The sequence below is a fragment of the Coenobita brevimanus genome, chromosome 9 (genome assembly GCF_032717465.1).
Source record: "Coenobita brevimanus isolate Jiangsu-jjx chromosome 9, ASM3271746v2, whole genome shotgun sequence".
In the NCBI taxonomy this organism is placed as follows: Eukaryota; Metazoa; Arthropoda; class Malacostraca; order Decapoda; family Coenobitidae; genus Coenobita; species Coenobita brevimanus.
In genome coordinates, this window is record NC_136962.1 from 1,860,001 (window position 1) to 1,875,000 (window position 15,000).

Sequence of the window (15,000 nt, forward strand, 5' to 3'; positions counted from 1 at the left end):
CCAATATCACCATACTCTGCATAAAGCTCCCTAACACCTTTTCCTAAGTGATTTATTTTGTTTATTACACCTTACTGTCCTCTTCTGTGTTACATAAATCCTTCCAATATCACCATACTCTGCATAAAGCTCCCTAACACCTTTTCCTAAGTGATTTATTTTGTACAAATGGATATTAACCAGCCATATCCAAAAAAATAAATCACTAAGGAACAGGTGTTAGGGAGACAAGTGGATAATGAACCAATTATCGTGTGTGGTTGAGAGAGAGAGAGAGAGAGAGAGAGAGAGAGAGAGAGAGAGGGAGCACTGTCATCACTTATTATTATTATTATTATTATTATTATTATTATTATCATTATTATTATTATTACTATCCATAGAACTCCTACTCCTCTTCCTCCTTCTCCTACTACTACTGTAACTACTACTACTACTACTACTATTACTCCTTCACCACCAAGACCACTACCACCACCACCACCATCACAACCACCACTACCATCACTTCTACAACCACTCCTACCACCACCCCACCCTCCTGTACCTCTCCCCCCCTCCCTCCTACCACCACAACTACCACAACAACCCCATTTTCTCTCCAGGTTCGCAAAGGACTCGACGCGAACCAGTACGCGACAAAGAAAACAGTGGCGCAAGGGATGCTGGATATCGCACTTTTGACGGCAAACGCGTCACAACTGAAGTACGTTTTGACGGTTGGATCGAACCACGAGTTTTATACGATCATGCTGGCGCTGATTATTACCTCGCTGGTCCTGCAGGTAAGAGGGATAGATAAACTGATAGATAGAGTGAGAGAGAGAGTAGACAGGGTGCTCATAACGGCTAAAACGCTGAAACGTAAACATGCTTTGAATGTTGGGTGGAATTCTGCGTTTTACAAGGACATGCTGGTGCTGATTATTACCTCGCTGGTGCTGCAGGTAAGAGGGATAGATAGACCGATAGATAGAGTGAGAGAGAGAGTAGACAGAGCGCCCTTAACGGCTAAAACGCTCAAACGTAATCATGCTTTGAATGTTGGGTGGAATTCTGCATTTTACAAGGACATGCTGGTGCTGATTATTACCTCGCTGGTCCTGCAGGTAAGAAGGATAGATAGACCGATAGATAGAGTGAGAGAGAGAGTAGACAGGGCGCTCCTAACGGCTAAAACGCTCAAACGTAAACATGCTTTGAATGTTGGGTGGAATTCTGCGTTTTACACGATCATGCTGGTGCTGATTATTACCTCGCTGGTGCTACAGGTAAGAGGGATAGATAGACCGGTAGATAGAGAGAGAGAGAGAGAGAGAGAGTAGACAGAGCGCCCTTAACGGCTAAAACGCTCAAACGTAAATATGCTTTGAATGTCAGTTTGAATCTTGAATTTTTGACGATCATGCTAGTGTTGATTATTACCTCGCTGGTGCTGCAGGTAAGAAGGATAGATAGATTGATAGACAGAGTGAGAGAGAGAGTAGACAGAGCGCCCTTAACGGCTAAAACTCTCAAACGTAAATATGCTTTGAATGTCAGTTTGAATTATGAGTTTTACAAGATCACTGTCACCTCTCTCATTTTGCTGGTAAGAGGGATAGATAAACTGATAGATAGATAGAGAGAGAGAGAGTAGAGAGAGCGCTCTTAATGGCTAAAGCACTGCAGCGTAAATAATCTATCTATCAGTCCATCTATCAGCTCCGACTATGAAAATAACACTATCATTGTTATCTCTCTCACGTTGCAGGTTAGATAGATAGATAGATAGATAAATAGATACATAGATAGATAGATAGATGGAGGGATGGTGTGGGTCTGAGTCAATTTTGATCTCACTGGTGTTGAAGGTAAGTTGAGAGAGAGAGAGAGAGAGAGAGAGAGAGACAGAGAGAGAGAGAGACAGACAGACAGACAGACAGAGGATGATGGCCCTTAAGGTGTGTGTGTGTGTGTGTATAACTCTGTATGTGCGTATATAACTGTGTATGTATGCATTTTAGGTGACTGTGTATGTGTGTAAGTATGTGTGTATATAACTGTGTATGTATGCATGTTAGGTGAATGTATGTGTAAGTATGTGTGTGTATAACCGTGTACGTCTGCATGCATGTACATTTATCCAGCCCCTAGCGTATATAACCGTGTACGTATGCATGTTAGGTGACTGTATGTGTAAGTATGTGCGTATATAACCGTGTATGTCTGCCTGTGTGTACGTTTATCCAGGCTAACGCAGGTCCCTAAACAGCTGATGGTTGGTATCCTGTCGCTGTCTCTCTCCATGCTACGGGACTGTGTGTACGTGTGTGTGTATGTATGTATAAGTACAGTATGTGCGTATATAACCGTGTACGTCTGCCTGCGTGTACGTTTATCCAGGCTAACGCAGGTCCCTAAACAGCTGATGGTTGGCATCTTGTCGCTGTCTCTCTCCATGCTACGGGACTGTGTGTGTATGTATGTATAAGTACAGTATGTGCGTATATAACCGTGTACGTATGCCTGTGTGTACGTTTATCCAGGCTAACGCAGGTCCCTAAACAGCTGATGGTTGGTATCCTGTCGCTGTCTCTCTCCATGCTACGGGACTGCCGCCTCCACCTCATTGACTACCACACATCAGCCAACGTCATCAGTTACATCAATCTCATGTCTGTCTTTGTCATCGCCGCTCTCAACATCATCATCAACAGCTTCGGACTACTGCCGGAAACGCGAGAAATCCTGACATCTGTTACGGTTTAAATCGAGCTGTTTTCAAAAATTTAAAATCCAACGGTTCTCAAAATTTTAAAATCTGGGGTTTGAAAATTTAAATCATTCAACGGTTCTCAAAATTTTAAAATCTGGGGTTTGAAAATTTAAAAATCATTCAACGGTTCTCAAAATTTTTAAATCTGACAACTGTTACTTTTTAAATCGAGGTGTTTTCAAAAAATTTAAAATTCAACGGTTCTCAAAATTTTAAATCTGGGGTTTGAAAATTTAAAATCATTCAACGGTTCTCAAAATTTTTAAATCAAGGTGTTTTCAAAATTTAAAATCATTCAACGGTTCTCAAAAATTTATAACAGTATAATTTGAATCTGGGTTACTTTTTTAAACTGAAGGTTTCAAAAATTTGCCAGTACACCTGTCCAGTATGAGACAGCCCTAGCATGTATTCAATATGGACGGTGGGTGTTAGTGCCGAAGTGGTGACATGTAAAAATACCCCCTGAATAAGACAGCCCTAGCATGTATTCAATATGGACGGTGGGTGTTAGCGCCGAAGTGGTGACATGTAAAAATACCCCCGCTAATACCAATACACCAGTCCTGTATGAGACAGCTCTAGCATGTATTCAATATGGACGGTGGGTGTTAGCGCCGAAGTGGTGACATGTAAAAATACCCCCGCTAATACCAATACACCAGTCCTGTATGAGACAGCCCTAGCATGTATTCAATATGGACGGTGGGTGTTAGCGCCGAAGTGGTGACATGTAAAAATACCCCCGCTAATACCAATACACCAGTCCTGTATGAGACAGCCCTAGCAAGTATTCAGTATGGACGGTGGGTGTTAGCGCCGAAGTGGTGACATGTGGAGGTGTGGGAGGACTACTGGGCCTTGGGATATGTAACGGCCCCCGAGAAATAGGCCATGAATCACTGCACTGAAAATATTACTTAACTATCCAGCCTAGCCTCGGCCCCCTACACCTCACGTGGGTATAATTGAGATATAATTACAATATATGATAATTATATACACTCTTAAAGGCACAGTATTATTAAGGAAAATGTTATATAATTACTCCTATAATTATATATAGTCATTAGAGGGTATAATTAGACAGAGAGAGAGAGAAAGAAAGAGAGACAGAGTGAGAATATATACAGAAAAAAAAAAAATATTGCACTGTGCATCTGCGGCATGCACCCAGGCGTCAAACTTGTATGTGCTGTATCTGTACCACTGCCCCCACACATGCTTACCTGTGGTTCATGGGTCTGATTACACACACACACACACACACACACACACACACACACACACACACACACACATACACACACACACATGCTGCATAGTTGTTGTGGTGGTGAGGGTGTAGTGATGATAGTTCTGTGGTACTGGTGGTGTAATGGTGACAGTAGTAGTAGTGGTGGTAGTAGTAGTAGTGTGATAGTGCCAGCTCTAAAGGCAGGGTTGTTGAGTCTGATGTGGTGGTGATTGTGGTGGTGTGGTGGTGGTGTGGCGGTGTGGTGGAGGTAGATAAAGTCACCCTAAATCTATCTATCTATCCTAGGGTCTGACGGCAGTGTTATTGGGTCCTCTGGCAGTTGTAAATATAGTTAGACACAGACACAAAAGATCTAGATGCTGTGGTGGTGATTGTGGTGGTGTGGTGGAGGTAGATAAAGTCACCCTGTCTATCTATCTATCCTAGGGTCTGACGGCAGCGTTATTGGGGCCCCTGGGGTTTCTGGATATCGCACGGGGCCGACACCAGAGACGGGCCGAGTGGGTGAATAACGCCGTGTTGATGTTGAATATGTTAATACTGGCCGTAGACGCCATTAAGACGGGATTCCACATGGGATTCGCGCCAAAGAAATCCGCCGCCTTTCTCATCCCCTAATTCGGCACTGGACAGTAAGACCAATTTTGAATGTTTGTGTTTTTGAAATTCCGTTTGTTTTTGAATTTCAACCGCCCTGTAGAAGCCGTTTATTCTTTTTCCTCACCCTGTAGCTTCTGAATTGGGTGTGTTATATTTTTTTCCACCCTGTAATTCGGCACTGGACAGTAAGAGAAAGTTTGAATATTTATGTTTTTGAAATTCCGTTTGTTTTTGAATTTCAACCGCCCTGTAGAAGCCGTTTCTGCTTTAAAAATGGGTGTTTATTCTTTTTCCTCACCCTGTAGCTTCTGAATTGGGTGTGTTATATTTTTTTTCACCCTGTAGTTGCCGTTTCTTCTTTAAAAATGGGTGTTTATTCTTTTTCCTCACCCTGTAGCTTCTGAATTGGGTGTGTTATATTTTTGTCCACCCTGTAGATATCCCTTCTGCTTTAAAAATGGGTGTTTATATTTTTTTACCACCCTGTAGCTATCCTTTATTTATTTTTTGAACCGGTACAGTTACACCAAAAGTTGGAATGCTTACGTTTTTGACTTTCGGCTTGTTTTTTTTAATTTTTACCTCCCTGTAGCTTGGGAATTGGCTGTATGATACTTTTTTTTCACTCTGTAACTTCAGGATTGGGTGTGATATACTTTTTTCCACCCTGTAACTATTACGTTTTTGAAATTCGGCTTGTTGTTAAGTTTTCCACCACCCTGTAGTTACCCCTTCTGCTTTAAAAATGGGTGTTTAATTTTTCCCCCACCCTGTAGCTTTGAAATTCGGCTTGTTGTTAAGTTTTCCACCACCCTGTAGTTACCCGTTCTGCTTTAAAAATGGGTGTTTATACTTTTTATCACCCTGTAGCTACCCCCCCTTTCAAAAACCTATCCGTACAGTAAGAGCAAAAGTCTGAGTGCTCTTTTGAAATTCAGCTTGTTTTACATTTTTACCACCCTGTAGCTATCCTTTCTACTTTAAAATTAGGTGTGTTAGTTTTTACCACCCTGTACCTATCTTTTATTATTATTATTATTATTATTATCATTATTATTATTATCATTATTATTATTATTATTATTATTATTATTATCATTATTATTATTATTATTATTATTATTATTATCATTATTATTATTATTATCATTATTATTATTATTATTATTATTATCATTATTATTATTATTATTATTATCATTATTATTATTATTATTATTATTATTATCATTTTATTATTATTATTATTATCATTATTATTATTATTATTATTATTATTATTATCAATATTATTATTATTATTATTATTATTATTATTATCATTATTATTATTATTATTATTATCATTATTATTATTATTATTATTATTATTATTATTATCATTATTATTATCATCATTATTGTTATTGTTACTCATTATTATTATTATTATTATTATCATTATTGTTATTGTTACTCATTATTATTATTATTATTATTATTATTATTATTATTATTATTATTATTATCATTATTATTATTATTATTATTATTATTATTATTATTATTATTATCATTATTATTATCATTATTATCATTATTATTATAATTATTATAATTATTATTATTATTATTATTATTATTATCATTATTATTATTATTATTATTATCATTATTATTATTATTATTATTATTATCATTATTATTATTATTATTATTATCATTATTATTATTATTATTATTATTATTATTATCATTATTATTATTATTATCATTATTATTATCATTATTATTATTATTATCATTATTATTATTATTATTATTATTATGTTAGTTTTTTTGCTTCTAATATTCTAGCTCTTTCTAACCCCTTAACGATGCTCCATAGGTGGTTTATTTTTGTTAGTTGGTGGTAGGTGATGGTAGTAGATGATGGTGGTAGATGGTAAATGATGGTAGTTGATGGTAGTAGATAATGGTGGTAGATGGTAGTTGTAGTTGTAGTCTCACTGCAACTTGACCTACCCTCACACTTCAAGCCTTGCAACACACACACACACACACACACACACACACACACACACACACACACACACACACACACACACACACAGTCCTTCAACTTGCACACACATACATAGCCCTTCAAGTCACACACACACACACACACACACACACACACACACACACACACACAGTCCTGACATTTAATGTTCGGGTGTAGCCAAATATCACTGTTTTGCCTCCTGGGTGGATTACGCAGATGCACAGTGCCACTACATGAAGGTTTTTTGTCAGTAATATATACAGAGAGAGAGAAAGAGAGAGAGAGAGAGAGAGAGAGAGACCCCGTATTGATTTTAAACTACCACCAAATGACCTTAACGACTGTCATTAAGCAGATTAATTACTTGCCTAATTGATGTGCTTCTGAGTCTCGTATTTTCAGTAGTTAAAGCTCCCTAACACCTTTTCCTAAGTGATTTATTTTTGGATATAATAAATAAATATATATATATATATATCTAATAGGCAAGGTGTAGCTGGTTAAGGAAGCTCCCTAACACCTTTTCCTAAGTGATTTGTTTTGATTACAAGGAAACATTTAACTATTCTAAATAATAAATAGACTGATAGATAGATAGACAGAGACAGATAGACAGACAGATAGATAGAGAGTGGGGTTGCGAGAGGCAGATAAGAAAAGACCTGGGATGAGGTCATTGAGCGTGACCTCAGGGATAAACTGAATGGGGAGGCTGCCAGAGATTGAGCAGGATGGACAACCACCATTAGCATACTCTATAAATGATTTCAATGTACGAATATTAACGGGAATAAGTATTTTTTTTATCCCCTAACACGAGCTAACAAGTGGTTTATTATTATAGGTGGTGGTTGGCGTACTCTGTAAAAATGACCCGTAAATATTAATTAGAGTAACTATTTTTTTCATCCCCTAACACGAGCTAACAAGTGGTTTATTATTATAGGTGGTGGTTGGCGTGCTCTATAAATAACCTCAATGACCCTAACAGAGGTGATTTCAATGCACAAATATCAAAAACAGAGTAACTATTTTTTTCATCCCCTAACCCTAGCTAACAAGTGGTTTATTATTATAGGTGGTGGTTGGCGTGCTCTATAAATAACCTCAATGACCCTAACAGAGGTGATTTCAATGCACAAATATCAAAAACAGAGCGACTCTTATCTTTCATCCCCTAACCCTAGCTAACAAGTGGTTTATTATTATAGGTGGTGGTCGGCGTGCTGTTCATGATAATCGGAATGATGAATATTAACGACCCTGACCAACAAACAGCCGCCAATATCCTTAACAACGTCATCGTCATCTTCATCTTCGTCATCTCCGTGGACAATGTAATTATCTCGTCCTTTGGCATCGAAAATCAGAATATACACCCGCCTGGCGTCCCCATTAGCCTCAATGACACCAAAACGAAGTAGATTGGGGGAAGGAGGGTGAGAGACTGACGAGGAGAGTGTATGTGAGTGAGTTGGAGGGGGGGACAGGGAGGGGGAGGCCAAGGATGAGATGGAGGGATGGAGTGTTGTGGTGTGGATGTGATAGGAAGCGTTAAGAGGAACACACTGAGGTGGTTTGGCCATGTGGAGAGTGAGAGACTGACGAGGAGAGTGTATGTGAGTGAGGTGGAGGGGGGTAGAGAGAGAGGGAGGCCAAGGATGAGATGGAGGGATGGAGTGTTGTGGTGTGGATGTGGATGTGATAGGAAGTGTTAGGAGGAACACACTGAGGTGGTTTGGCCATGTGGAGAGGATGGAGGGTGAGAGACTGACGAGGAGAGTGTATGTGAGTGAGGTGGAGGGGGGGGAGAGGGAGGAGGAGGCCGAGGATGAGATGTAGGGATAGAATGGAGAGATATTAACCCGCCAGGCATTTTTTTTTTTCCTATACTCTTCTCCCTCCCAAAAAACTTGAAAAAATCATGTATTTATCAGATATTTGTCAAAAAATCATATATTTCAAAATTGTATGCATAATTTTGAATTCATATATACTTTTCCTTCTCAAAAAAATGGATTATCAGTTTCAAATGGGGTAGATTTGAAAGTTTCTACGGAGAGTCAGTTTCAAAATTCAAATAACGAACCGTCAACAACAGAAACAGGAAGTAGATTGGATCATTTTGAGTTGATATACATTCATCAGATATTTGTCAAAAAAACATATTTCAAATTGTATGCATAATTTTGAGTTCATATATACTTTTTCTCCTCAAAAAAATGGATTATCAGTTCCATATTTCAAAAAAACACAGGAGAGTAGTGTAATAAAATAAATCACTTAGGAAAAGGTGTTAGGTGATGCTGGAAGGATTTATGTAATACAGAACATTAAGGTGTGATAAACAAAATAAATCACTTAGGAAAAGGTGTTAGGTGATACTGGAAGGATTTATATAACACAGAAGAGGACAGTAAGGTGTAACAAGCAAAATAAATTACTTAGGAAAAGATGTTAAGTGACTCTCTCTCTCTCTCTCTCTCTCTCTCTCTCTCTCTCTCTCTCCCTCTCTCTCTCTCTCTCTCTCCTCTCTCTCTCTCTCTCCTTGTAAATAATACTGACAAGATGCCTTCATGTAATGGCAGTGCATATGCGTGATCCACCCAGGAGTCAAAGCTGGTGATAATTTGGTACACACACACACACACACACACACACACACACACACACACACACACACACACCAGCTTAATATTTTCCTAGAGATTATATTTGTGTGTTAGACTTATAGGAATTTAACCCTTACAGGATGATGATGATGATAATAATAATAATAATAATAATAATAATAATAATAATAGTTTGATGATGATGATGATGATGATGATGATGATGACAACAATGATAATAATAATAATAATAATAATAATAATAATAATAATAAAAATATTGATAATAATAATAATAATAATCTGGACAATTTATTTTTTCTGTTTTTTATCCAATATTAACAAGAATTTCCCAAAACTCATCATCCTGAAGGGGTTACCAGCTCACCTAGTGTTTATAATAATTTGTAAAGAATTTTGTAGATAAAACTAAAAAATGTGTGATGTGTAATGACAGTTAACGAATATACAGTTTAAAGAATTTGAATTTTGAAAGTAATATTTGAAAATGTGTAACGAATATAGTTTAACGAATTTGAATTTTGAAAGTAATATTTGAAAACGTGTAACGAATATACAGTTTAAAGAATTTGAATTTTGAAAGTGATATTTGAAAATGTGTAACGAATAAAGAATTTGAATTTTGAAAGTGATATTTGAAAATGTGTAACGAATATACAGTTTAAAGAATTTGAATTTTGAAAGTAATATTTGAAAATGTGTAACGAATATACAGTTTAAAGAATTTGAATTTTGAAAGTAATATTTGAAAATGTGTGATGTGTAATGATGGTTAATGAATGTACTGTGTAATGGATTTTGAAATTACAGTACCCTGGTGTCCAGTACATTATTTTTGTCAGACAGTACTGTACACTACTACCATACTGGGCTTGGGGGGGAAGGGGGAGGGGTTTCCGAGGCTGTAGGAGGTGCTAGTGACCCCCTGGAGGGCTTGGGGGGGGAATGGGAGGGGTATCCGAGGCTGGAGGAGGGGCTAGTGACCCCCTGGAGGGCCTATAGGATCCTGCCTCAACCTCCCTCATAAATCCCTACCCATGCTGGGGCTGTAATAGATTTGGTTCACTTTGCATGACCGATCCATCCCAGCCAACCAATCCATACTACGGTAATGCAAGAGTTAACCGTTACTCCCAGTCCTTCATTTATGCAACAGGTCAACTCTGGAACTGTCTCCCTCTGTCTGTATTTCCTATTTCCTATGATCTCCAGTCTTTCAAACGCAGTGTGTCCAGGCATCTCAAAATGATCGGATCTTGAATTTGGCTCTCTCTTGTATTGTATAATAGGTCAGCTCTGGAACTGTCTCCCTCTGTCTGTATTTCCTGCTGCCTATGATCTCCAGTCTCTTGTCTCCCTCTGTCTGTATTTCCTGCTGCCTATGATCTCCAGTCTTTCAAACGCAGTTTGTCTAGGCATCTCAAAATGATCGGATCTTGAATTTGGCTCTCTATTGTATTTTGTTTTTCTCTTGGAGGGAACTGTTACTGCGGGCTCGTGGCCTTGGGTTCCTTCTTCCTCGCATAAAAAAAAAGAAAAAAAATATTATATCTTTTTACCAACCGTACTGGACGAGAATAGCACTGGGCAAAGGCGTACTGGACCCGAGGGTTCTGTAATACTTAAAATATGTGATGTTTAGTGATAATGAAAGAACGGTGTATAGAATTGTGTAGAGAATATTGGCAAATGTGTAATGATGCTTCAAGAGACACCTGGTTGATGAATTTGAAAGTAATATTTGAAATGTATGATATGTAACGATGGTAACGGAATTGTTTTTAAAATTTGAAAATATATGATGTTTACTGAAGCTTAACGAATGTACTGGTTAATGGATTTGAATTTTGAAAGTAATATTTGAAATGTATGATTTGTAACGATGGTAACGGAATTCTGTTTTTAAAATTTGAAAATATATGATGTTTATTGAAGCTTAACGACTGTACTGGTTAATGGATTTGAATTTTGAAAGTGATATTTGAAAATGTGTGATATTCAGTGAGTGTCAGGGAGTCTCCTAGGTCCAAGAAGGATGAGGAGGAATATATCAGTGTTTTATATGGAAAATTTAAGGAGGAAGGGAGGGTATGAGGGAGCCTACCAAGCCTAAGAAGAATGAGGTAAATAATCAGTGTTTATAGGGAGAAATTACGAGAAAGAATATGCATAGGAGAATCAGTGTACATATATGGAGATTTTTGCTAGTCACGAAGAAGTGCTGGATGCGAGTTGACAATAGAATTAATATAGTGCCTTTCTGACAGTTGTTCTTCTCTTTTTTGAATATATTTTAATTGTATATTGTAAAACTAGGCCACTACCCCCCCCTCAAAAATGGCGCTTGATGTTGTTTTTGTTATTGTTATTAAATTTGATAGATAGACAGATAGATGGATGGATAGATAGATAGACTGATAGATAGATAGATAGACAGAGGGTCAGGAAGATAGATAAACAGAGGGATAGACATAGATAGATAAAGGGTCAGATAGATAGACTGATAGATAGATAGATAGAGGGTCAGACAGATAGATAGATAGATAGTCAGACAGATAGATAGATAGATAGAGGGACGCCTTCACGTGATGGCACTGATATAACTGGTCGGATCCACTGCCTGGTTATACACACGTCCCTCAACTCCCTCCCTAACCGCCAAAAGGACCATGGTGGATAGATAGATAGATAGATAGAGGAGAGTAACCAGCATACTACTACTACTACTACTACTGCTACTACTACTACTACTACTACTGTTATTACTACTATACTGTTACTACTACTACTATTACTAATACTCATTTTACTACTACTACTGTTACTACTACTACTACTGTTACTACTACTACTACTGTTACTACTACTACTGTTATTACTACTATACTGTTACTACTACTACTAATACTCATTTTACTACTACTACTACTACTAATACTATTACTAATACTCATTTTACTACTGCTACTACTACTACTACTATTACTAATACTCATTTTACTACTACTACTACTACCACCACCCATACCACCACTATAAACCACCAATAACAATAACCAAAACAAACATGGCCGCCAAACGAAGGGGCGTGGCGTCCCTAGGTCCTTCTCGCGTATATATATTCGTACTGAGTTTTTCGCGGCGCTTATTCTCCTCGATTCAACGGATCTTATGGATTTTGAATTGCTCGACAATCAATGGTGTAAAAAAAAACGGTATGTAGTTTTATCTGTGTGTTTTTCTCTCTCATTTTAAACAGTACAGTCGCGGAAAATGTCTCTGAGTTTGTCACTGTCGTACCCTGGAATCCTAATATTCAAAAACGTGTCTGATTTCGTGTCATGTTATTCACGAATCGTATTATTATGCACGAATATACTATCTGTCTATCTATTGCCAGATGCCTTAATCCCGTCAGGGGTGGCCACAAACAAACCGCCTCCATGTCGCCCTGTCCCCTGCCATTTCACTGCCCTGCTTCCAGCTCACACCCCCCTCTCTCATATACCTCTCCACCCCATCCCTCCATCTCATCCTTGGCCTCCCCCTCCCTCTCTCATATACACGAATATTATTATACAAGAATATATTATGCACGAATCACATGCATCTCATACACGAATCACATTATTATGCATGAATATATTATGAATATTATTTTACACGAATATTATTATACACGAATATTATTTTACAGGAATATTATTATACATGAATATATTATACACGAATATTATTATACACGAACATATTATACACGAATCACATGCGTCTCATATTATACACGAAATCAGACGCACGTTTGAATGGTAGGTTGCCAGAGCACGATAACAACAACCTCAGAGTCATTCGCCGCGACTCAAATCTTTTCGATCATTTCTCCCTCATATTTCCCTGCCCTATACCTGATACTTTCCCCCAGTACTCCTAATACTTCCCCTACTAGCCCCCAATACTTCCCCCACTCCCCCTATAGCTATTACTGTGATACACTGTGAGTACAACACTTTTGAATCTCCCGCCATCAAGATTCAAATTTGAAAAAGGGAGGTGGATGTACACACTGGATTTTTTTGTGTTGGTTTGAAAATTTGAATACAACGGAATCTTCTACATTGGCACACACTGCGATTTGAGAATTTTGCAAGCTAGAAGTAACAGAAAATTACTTAAGAAATTACTTAAAGTGGATGTACGTTTATGAGATGAAGGGATGGACTGGTTAAAAAGAACAGACTTATGTTGCAAAATCTCCCTTCAACCTCTGTCTCTTTGCCGCACTGTTGCATCTTTATCTCTTTTCTATCGCTACTTCAATGGTCACTGCTCCTCTTACTGACTCCCTTCAACCTCTGTCTCTTCGCCGCACTGTTGCATCTTTATCTCTTTTCTATCGCTACTTCAATGGTCACTGCTCCTCTTACTGGATCCCTTCAACCTCTGTCTCTTTGCCGCACTGTTGCATCTTTATCTCTTTTCTATCGTTACTTCAATGGTCACTGCTCCTCTTACTGACTCCCTTCAACCTCTGTCTCTTCGCTGCACTGTTGCATCTTTATCTCTTTTCTATCGCTACTTCAATGGTCACTGCTCCTCTGAACTGTCTGCTTGCATCCCTCCACCTCTACGACGGGCGCGTGGAACCCGTCTAGCAGCAAACTCTCATCCCTTTTCTGTCCAACTCTCTAATGCAAGAGTTAACCGTTACTCCCAGTCCTTCATTTATGCAACAGGTCAACTCTGGAACTGTCTCCCTCTGTTAACCGTTACTCCCAGTCCTTCATTAATGCAACAGGTCAACTCTGGAACTGTCTCCCTCTGTCTGTATTTCTTACTACCAATAATCTCCAGTCTTTCAAACGCAGTGTGTCCAGGCATCTCAAAATGAACGGATCTTGAATTTGGCTCTCTTGTATTTTGTCTTTCTCTTGGAAGGAACAGTTTTGTGGGCTCGTGGCCTTGGGTTCCTTCTTCCTAGCATAAAAAATAAAATCTATTGTGGAAAATTTTTGTACATGGCATCCCTCCCCAATTCAAATTTTTAAACTTGTGGCTCTAACTGTAACAATCACATTTTTGTAACTGACATTTTTTTTTGTAATCTAAGTGTGTGTGTGTGTGTGTGTGTGTGTGTGTGTGTGTGTGTGTGTGTGTGTGTGTTCACTTTTCTGTACATATGATCTGTTTTTGGGAAATATATTGTGGTGTTTATTCGTGTTTTAATATCCTTTCAAAAAATCAATGGGTAATTTTGACTAGTAACCAAGGAGACTCATTCCTTCCTCATAACATTCACTACTTAAATACTCAGTTGCTGGAAAGGGGGGGAGAGGGGGAGGCCGAGGATGAGATGAAGGGATGGAGTGGAGAGGAATATGAGAGGAAATGAGTCTCCTTGGTTACTAGTCAAATCAAGCCTCCAATCTGACTACACCTGGCCATCAACTGAGCTGAAAGGGGTTAGGAATGAGTCTCCTTGGTTACTAGTCAAATCAAGCCTCCAATCTGACTACACCTGGCCATCAACTGAGCTGAAAGGGGTTAGGAATGAGTCTCCTTGGTTACTAGTCAAATCAAGCCTCCAATCTGACTACACCTGGCCATCAACTGAGCTGAAAGGGGTTAGGAATGAGTCTCCTTGGTTACTAGTCAAATCAAGCCTCCAATCTGACTACACCTGGCCATCAACTGAGCTGAAAGGGGTTAGGAAAGAGTCTCCTTGGTT

The 15,000-nt window shown here is 38.3% G+C and overlaps 1 protein-coding gene across 1 annotated transcript in view; it reads left to right on the top strand.

Annotated features, from left to right (window-relative positions):
- The window catches only part of LOC145409428 (ninjurin-1-like), a 16,490-nt gene extending 8,424 nt beyond the window's left edge, over window positions 1-8,066 (top strand). The window contains exons 2-3 of the mRNA XM_080279871.1: window positions 606-785; window positions 7,854-8,066. Coding sequence (XP_080135997.1) covers window positions 606-785; window positions 7,854-8,066 — 393 coding nt within the window. The remainder of the gene's footprint in view (window positions 1-605; window positions 786-7,853) is intronic.
- Window positions 8,067-15,000: the final 6,934 nt, after the last annotated feature.